An 8,950-nucleotide genomic window follows, 5' to 3' on the forward strand; every position below is an offset into this window, starting at 1 on the left:
ACAGTAAAATGTTTTCATTATTAGAATTCATCTGGAGTAATGTGATTTATTAGTATGCAGAATTCATTTTTCATTTATTTCTATTTAATTTTTGAGACCAGATCCCACTATAAGTTAAGTTGCTATAGAACTATATAACTGAGGCATGATCCTCTTGCCTCAGTACCCTGAGTGCTGGGCTTATAGGTGTGTATGTCATCATATATGGCTTACATTTGTTTGGACTTGACTTTTATCTTCTAAAAGTAGAGGACCAGAAACAAGTACTATGAGTAATTGTTTGTTTGCACATCTTTTAAAATATTTTCTTTTCTTTTTTTAAAAGTTTTTATTTATGTGCATTGGTGTTTTACCTCCTCCATGTATGTCTGTGTGAGGGTGTTGGCCCCTGGAACTGGAATTACAGACAGTTGTGAGCTGCCATATGGATGCTGGGAATTGAACCTGGGTCTTCTAGAAGAACAGCCAGTGCTCTTAACTGCTGAGCCATCTATCCAGCCCTTTTTAAAAAAATTTTTATTTATTTATTTTTTTATTTTTCAAGACAGGGTTTCTCTGTGTAAGTCTGAGCTGTAACTCACTTTGTAAACCAGGCTGGCCTTGAACTCACAGAGCTCCACCTGTCTCTGCCTCCCAAGTGCTGGGATTAAAGGCATGTACCACCACTACCCAGCTTTATTTTTTATATTAATTAATTTGTTTATTTATTTTGAGTTAAAGTCTTATTACATAGCCTTGGCTGGCTTGGAACTCATAGATAATCCCCCTTCCTCTGCTTCCCAAGTGCTAAGATTAAAGGTATGTGCCATCACGCCCAACCCAAGCAGAAGTAACCACAATCCAGTGGTAGGGACCTAGTGACAACTTCTGCCAGGTCTGGATTTGTTTCCTCCAGTCAGTGCAGGGACTCACCAGGAACTGAGCATCTGGTGATGTCTCTTTACCCTGGGTGTGCATCTAAGTCCCTTTCAGTTCTCAGGCATGCTGTGTTTCTCCCATTCTCACTGTCCTGCCTTTACTGCGGCAAAGCCTTGAACCTGCATTGAGTAACATCCCCAGTTCTCTAAATCCAGGCTGTCCTTAGTGATTGGTGTGTGTGTGTGTGTGTGTGTGTGTGTGTGTGTGTGTGTGTGTGTGCGCATACATGGAACTAGAGAACAACACTGTAGAGTTAGGTCTCACCTTCCATCTTTATGTGTGTTCTGGCAATTGAACTTGGGTTGCCAAGCTTGCATGGCAAGTGCTTTTACCTACTTCACCATCTCCTCAGCCCTTTTTAAAACTCACTATGTAACGACCGATGACCTTAAATTTCAGATCCTCAGAAGTCCTGGGATTATAGGCATGTGCCACCATACCCAGTTTAATGAAGTGTTGTGGGTTGAATCTAAGGCCCTGCATCCTGGGCAGTACTCTGCCACAGTACTGCGCCACAGCCTCAACTTTTTTTTTTTTTTTTTTTTTTGAGTCAGGGTCTCACTATGGAGCTTTGGTTGGCCTGGTACTTGCTATGTAGACCAGGCTAACCTCAAACTCACAGAAATCTGCTTGCATCTTTCTCCCAAGTGCTAGGATTAAAGGTGTGCACCACCATGCCCACTCTAGACTTTTAAAATTACATTTATTTATTTTTTATTTGTGTGTGTGTGTGTGTGTGTGTGTTCACACACACTCATGTGCCACCTCATTAGTGTAGAGGTCAGTGGACACCCAATGAGAATTGATTCTCTTTTGTTTTATGGGTTCTGGGAAATCAAACTCAAGTTGTCAGTTCTGGCAGTAAATGCCTTCACCTACGGAGCCATTTTGCCAGTGCCTGAGACTTTTAAGTACCCACCCGACACACACACTTAAGAGACTTGTGCACGTGCATACATGTTCACTAGGGGTTGAACCCAGGGCTTTATGTATACTGAAACGTACATGTTGACGCCAGCTATGATGGCTCACAACTGTCATTTCAGCTTTTGAGAGGCTGAGACAAGAGGATAGCTGTGAGTTGGAGGCCAGCCTAGTCTACACAGTGAGCTCTAGGCTAGTTTGAGCTACATAGTAACACCCCAATGTGGCATTTGTACTAGCATGTCCTACCTCCCTTGGTTTTTATCCCTATCCAACTGAAGACTCCTGTCACTTAAGTTTGTATGTCTCCCTTGATAGAGTGCCTGGCCTGGGTCAGCTCCAAGGATATGGTGTTTAGATGCCTTCAATAAAGTAGGCACTGGGGCTGGAGAGATGGCTCAGGGGCTAAGAGGGCTTGCTGCTTTTCTAGAGGACTCCTTTGGTTGCCAGCTTCCATGTCAGGTGGATACTTTTGTTTGGTTTTGTTTTTCTTTCTTTCTTTCTTTTTTTTTTTTTTTGTTTGTTTGTTTGTTTTTCAAGACAGGGTTTCTCTGTGTAGACTTGGCTGTCCTGGAACTCACTCTGTAGACCAGGCTGGCCTCGAACTCAGAAATCCATCTGCCTCTGCCTCCCAAGTGCTGGGATTAAAGGCGTGCCCCACCACCACCTGGCTACAGCTCTAGGAGTTCCAACACCCTCTTCTGAGCTTTGAGGAACCCTCACACAATTAGCATATACACCAGACCCAAAATAAAAAGTAATTCTTAAAGCAAGGGCTATATCAATTTGTTTATATTTTTGAAATAGTGATTTGCAGCTAAGGATCTGGTGGGCTCAATGGCTGTATTGTTAAGTATAAACAAGCGAGGAAGCTTCCTCAGAGCTTGCTGACTAGAGAGTGCCCTGCAGGTGTCTCGGATGCCAGAAAGGCAGAATTCTACATTTGTCAGGTGCAGGGCCGGCCCTGAACTGAAGGAAGTTCACCAAGCTATGCAGCCACATGGTCACCTGCCTGGGAGCCCGCTTACTGACCTTAAATCAGAGCAAGCGTCCATGCTATTCTTTTTCTTCCAACTGCACCAGAATTGACTCAAAGAAATCCCCAGTGCAGTTAGAGAGGTTCAGACACACAGGGAAAGGACAGTGATGGTTGTGATGTGACTGTGACCATGTTTCTTGTGGCTTAGAAGTAATTGTAACATGAATTGCTAAATGGTCTTATTAATAATTAAAAAAAAAAACCCTGGAGCCAGATATTGGGGTGAAAGCTGAAAGGTCAGAGAAACAAAACAAGTCAGCCACGTTCTTACCTCTATGTAATCCTCAGCCTCAGGAGAGGGACTTCTTGTTTACTCACGCCTTATGTATCTTTTTGTGCCCTGCCATCTTCCTTCCTTCCTAGTGCTGGAATTAAAGGCATGTGCTACCACACCTGGCTCTGTTCTCAGTGTGGCCTTGAACTCACAGAGATCCGGATGGATCTCTGCCTCCCGAATTCGAGAATTAAAGGTGTGTGCTACCCACTGCCTGACCTCTATGTTTAATATAGTGGCTGGCTTTGTCCTCTGATCCCCAGGCAAGCTTTATTGGGGTATACAATTTATCACCACAGTTACTAAGCATGTTTGTTTGCACATGGGACCTGCCTCAGAAACAAAACAAAACAGCTGGGTGTGGTGTCTCACACCTGGGTGGCAGAGGTAGAAGGATGTCTGTGTGTCTGAGTCCAGCCTGGTCTGCATAGTGAGTTCCAGGACAGCCAGTGCTATATAGTGAGACTCTGTCACACACACCCCCACACACACACACACACCCCAAAACAAAGCACTGTCCACTCTCATGTTTTAGTTGAGGAGGCAGATTAAAATTTTTTTTTTTCTTAAATTGTGTGTGTGTGTGTGTGTGTGTGTGTGTGTGTGTGTGTGTGATATGTATGTGGGTGGCTGTTCTGCACCATGGATGTAAAGGTCGGAGGACATCTTACCAGAGTCAATTCTCACCTTCTACCTTGGATTCCAGGGGTCAAAGTGGGTCCTTGGTCTTTTTAGGCAAGCGATTTTAACTGCTGAGCCCTCTCACTGGCCCACAGGGACATTTATTCTTCAGTCCACAAACTCCGGTTAAAGAGGATTCCCCAACTCTGGACAAACAGATAGGCGAGCAAGTGAACTCACGGTTGTCAGCCACACTTCGAGGCTGGTTTGGGGGTGCTGAGGGGACCTAGAATAGTGTGTGTGTGTGTGTGTGTGTGTGTGTGTGTGTGTGTGTGTGGTGTTGCTGTCACTCTCATTATCTAGAGACAGAGTGTTGTATTTTAAAAACAGCAGGAAGGAGTCACACCATACAGCAGGGCCCATGTAGGAGATTTACTGAGGGGAAGGGGAGAAGGGGCAGAGAAGGAGGCAGGAACCGGTCCCTGGGGACAAGGAAGGGAAAGAGAAAGGCAAGACTGGAGGTGTACAAAGCTCGACGTTTATAAGGAAACAAATGTGCAAGGATGTGCTCTTAGTGGCTGCAGCTGAGGATCCTCAGGGCAGGCCAGTACAGATGCCTAAATGCTAATACAGAGTCTCACTGATCAGCCCTGGCTGATCTGGAACTCGATTTGTAGACCAGGCTAGCCTCAAACCCACTGAGATCTGCCTCTGCCTCCTAAGTGCTGGGATAAAAGGCGTGCACCACCACCACCCGGTTTAAAATTTTTTTTTTTCTAAAAGGACATTCCCTAAGAATTTTCCTTTGCTGTTCATAGTTAGAATGTGTAAACTGAGTACAGTAATGTTGAAAATGGGGCAGGAGAATGAATGACCTGCAAAGCGTAAGTGTTTTGGAGCTGGGGGTGGTGATACATGCCTGTACTCAGGAGGCTCAAGTAGGATTGTTGAGAGGTGGTGACCAGAGGTACATAGCAAGGCTCTGTCTTAAAAAACAGATGGTGGCACACATTTTAATCCCAGCACTCAGGAGCAGAGGCAGGAAGAGCTCTGTGAGTTGGAGGTCAGCCTGGTCTAATAACAAGTTCTAGGCTAGCCAGGGTTACATAGTGAGACCCTGTTTAAAAACAAACAACATCGCCAGGTGGTGGTGTCGCATTCCTTTAATCCCAGCACTTGAGAGGCAGAGCCAGGCGGATCTCTGTGAGTTCGAGGCTAGCCTGGTCTACAGAGTGAGATCCAGGACAGGCAACAACACAGAGAAACCCTGTCTCAAAAAACAAACAAACCCAACACAGCCACAAATGCTTGGGTATGAAACATATGATTCAGTGTCACTGCTCAACTTGCATTATGTAACCGCAATGGCTGTTTCATTGCTGTTTATGTAGATAGGACCTTAAAACAGCTATTTAGAGACTCAGCCTCATGTAGTTCAGGTTAGCCTCAGATTCTCTGGGTAGCTGAGGATGACCCTGGACTTCTGACCATAACAGGGCACAGCTTTGCCAGTATAGCCACCTCAGATGCTTCAGAGACCGCCCCTGACTCGTGTTGGAAGGAGAGCAGTCAACACTACACTCCACCTTACCAGCTAGCAGAGGCTAACCTTCAATTTCTGATCCCCCTGCCTTCACCTCCCAGGCACCTGCATATCTAGTTAAAGCAGTGTTGGGGCCCAAACTCACAGCCTGCTGCATGCCAGATTAGCACTCTACCAACTAAGCCCTGGATTTCACATCTTTTTTTAAAAAATTTATTTATTTTTTAAATATGCATGTTGCCTGCAGGCTAGAAGAGGGCACCAGATCTCATTATCAATGGTTGTGAGCTACCATGTGGTTGCTGGGAATTGAACTCAGGACCTCTGGAAGATCAGTCACTGCTCTTAACCTCTGATCCACCTCACCAGCCCCCCCCTTTAAAAATCATTTATTTATTTATTTATTTATTTATTTATTTTAAAGATTTATTTATTTATTATGCATACAGCATGTATGACCAGAAGAGGGCACCAGGTCTCATTACAGATGGTTGTGAGCCACCATGTGGTTGCTGGGAATTGAACTCAGGACCTCTGGAAGAGCAGTCAGTGCTCTTAACCTCTGAGCCATCTCTCCAGCCCCAATGATTTATTTTTAATTCTATGTGCATCAGTATTTTGATGGCATGTATGTCTATGTGAGGGTATTGGGTCCCCTGGACCTGGACTGACAGACAGTTGTGAGCTGCGCTGTGGGTGCTGGGAAGAGCAGCCAGTGCTCTTAACCGCTGAGCCCTGGGTTTCAAATCTTAACCGAGTGCAGGACTTGTTTTGTTCTGCTGTCCCCTGGGTATCTGTAGATACCAATGTGTTTGCCTCTTCTCTGACAGGGACAGTTCCTGCCAGACCTTTGTGGCAGCAGAAGTCACACAGTACCTCCCAGGCAGCAGGTGTTCGTTCCTTTGATAGTGGCAGTGTGAGCTAGTGGACAATGTGCCTTAACCCACCTCTGGCTCTTTCCACCTGCAGCTGTGCAAGTCTGATTCACTGTGGGAGCAGATAGTTCAGTTGGCCTGTGACACCATCACCCCCGACATGCGGGCCCTGGCGAAGGACGTGGGCTGGAGACAGGTGTTCTTCACCAACAAGATCCAGCTCCAGAGGCAGATTCGCAGGAAGAAAAGACAGGGAAAGCAGGAGAAGAAGCATGCTTAGGGGCCAGCTGTCCCCATCAGTGGGGCCACAGATGGTACTTCTCTTCAGATCTAAATTTCATTCTCTTTTATCAACAATTGTTGCTGATTCCAGGAATCACTTGAAAATCACATTTTGTACACACACACACACACACACACACACACACACACACACACACATACACACACACACACACACACACACACACACACACACACACACACGCAAATCCACCCAGTGCCTTGCTTGAGCAACCACCTCCGTCCTTCTCAGGCCAACCCAGGGCCCAAGGACCTAGGGCTACAAGACAGGAAGCCTCTCAGGCCACCACCTTCCAGATCCCCTATTGCCCTTGGGGAAAGAGGCACTTGTTGTGTATGAACTAACAATAAAGAGTTATTAGCAGGCTTATGGTTTTGTTTGTATCAGACAGGGATCCCAAGCTGGACCTTTAGGATGACTTTGAACTTCTGATCCTCTGGCCTCCACTTCTCCACTGCTGGGATTACAGGCATTCACCACCATGCCCTTCATGAGGTGCTTACCTGTGTGCCAAGTAAGCACTCTATTCATACCCCCAACACATTGCTGGAGTTTTGTTAAATATCCTTTTGTTGTTGTTTTGTTCTCTCTGTAGCCTATGTCCTGGAAGTCGATCTGTAGACCAGGCTGGCTTTGAACCCAGAGATACACCTGCCTCTGCCCCCACCCTAGTGCTGGGACTAAAGGCGTGCACCACCACTGCCCAGCTGTTAAATATCTATTCTATCTAGGCATTCAGAATAGCAGCTTGGCTTTTGAATTGTTTTCCTGGTGTTATGTTTCCTGCATCCCTCTGTGGCACGGGTCGCTGGGTGCACTTGGAGGTGCAGGTGCCGTGTAGGCACCCCAGGAAGGTACAGCTGCTCCCCCACTTTGTCTAGCAGAGTTTGTGTTCAGTCACTGTCCTTGTGGGCCCAAGGTGTCATCCACCACACAAACCACCCCTGGTATGGCACTGGAGCGTGGCTGGGAAAGCCCAGACATTCTGCAGGCAGCCCTCACTCAGAGGATGCTACCACTGTCCAACTGTTGTCAGTTCTTAGGGGAGGAGCACTGCTTTCTGAAGGGAATGCAGCCTGACAGCACTTTGCAGTAAGGATCCGCCCCCTCCCACCTGATGGAATTCCTAGCCACCCTCCCATGACCATGCATGCTCTGGCAAGACGCTTAGTCATTCTGGGGCCTTATGTCCTGCGTAATCTGTGTGCTGTGTGGTCACATAATTTGCGTGCAGCATGATCACGTAATCTATGTGCATGCATGGTATAGCTACGTAAGCCCATATACTCATGCTCAGGAGAATCCATAAAAGCAGATCCCACAACCTTTCCCCCCTTTTCCTGCACAATTTAAGCACATCCCTTCTGTCCCCCTTCCCCTAATAAACTCTTTTTTTTTAAAAGATTTATTTATTTATTATGTATACAGAAGAGGGCGCCAGATCTCATTACAGATGGTTGTGAGCCACCATATGGTTGCTGGGAATTGAACTCAGGACCTCTGGAAGAGCAGTCGGTGCTCTTAACCTCTGAGCCATCTCTCCACCCCCCTAATAAACTCTTATAGTGGGTTTTGTTGTGCCTCGTGGCTTTTTTTTTCTTTTCATGCTAAACAGTGCTGCATAGTAAATAACATTGGTGCTGAGACAAAGCAGGATCTCTGGTGTTCTGTGCCCAGGACACTGTACTGAGGTTTTGTTCCCATTTACCTGGCTGCCGGACTGCTTCACACAACGCCAGCTACTTCGATTGTCGAGTTCTCCCTTTCCAGCCAGTGTAAACAGTTCCCTAGATTTGTGGGAATGACTGTTGATCATCTGGCGCCCCTCTGGTGTCCTTGGCCTTCATCGGCTATGGTGGCTCCCATCACAGGCTTCAATCTCTAGCCATTTCCCACATCTGCAGTCTGACATATCGTTCTCACCATCGGACCCCCATCCTTCCTAATAAAGCTCTGAAAACTAATACTGGGTTCTGTCGTGTGTGGGTTAAGCGGCGGCGCTCGTGGCTGGCCATGCTGATGGAGGAGAGTGCTGGATGTATCAGTGACGGAAGAGTCATGAGCCACGGTTACCTTTCTAGAGCTTTATTGGGAGAGAAAGGGGGAGAGAGAGAGAGAGAGAGAGAGAGAGAGAGAGAGAGAGAGAGAGAGAGAGACCACGCGGATGGGGGAGAATACGGAAGGAGAGAGTGTGGAAAGAGAGGACACAGAGAGAGCACACCGGCTTTTTAGGCTGGGATGCCATGGCAGGCTGGTGACATAATTAAGGACATAATCCTTACATCGTGACTGTGACCTTTCCATGCGGTAACCAGCGCCGCCACCAGAGCCACTTATAATCCTTTCACCCACCTCTCCTTCTCGTCTCCCTATTGTTGGGATAGGGGGACAGCCTTACCTACCTCATCAGACCCCATAAACCTGCCCTATGCCCCCAAATTTCTTATCCAGC

General features: G+C 46.7%; 1 protein-coding gene across 2 annotated transcripts in view; it reads left to right on the plus strand.

The window, feature by feature from the left end:
• The window catches only part of Fbxo36 (F-box protein 36), a 57,206-nt gene extending 50,570 nt beyond the window's left edge, over positions 1–6,636 (plus strand). For both annotated transcript variants that reach the window (XM_059278595.1, XM_059278596.1), the window contains exon 4: positions 6,289–6,636. In XM_059278595.1, coding sequence (XP_059134578.1) covers positions 6,289–6,474 — 186 coding nt within the window. In that variant the 3' untranslated portion in view covers positions 6,475–6,636. The remainder of the gene's footprint in view (positions 1–6,288) is intronic.
• The last annotated feature ends 2,314 nt before the right edge of the window (positions 6,637–8,950 follow it).

This window comes from Peromyscus eremicus, chromosome 13, assembly GCF_949786415.1.
Source record: "Peromyscus eremicus chromosome 13, PerEre_H2_v1, whole genome shotgun sequence".
Lineage (NCBI taxonomy): Eukaryota > Metazoa > Chordata > Mammalia > Rodentia > Cricetidae > Peromyscus > Peromyscus eremicus.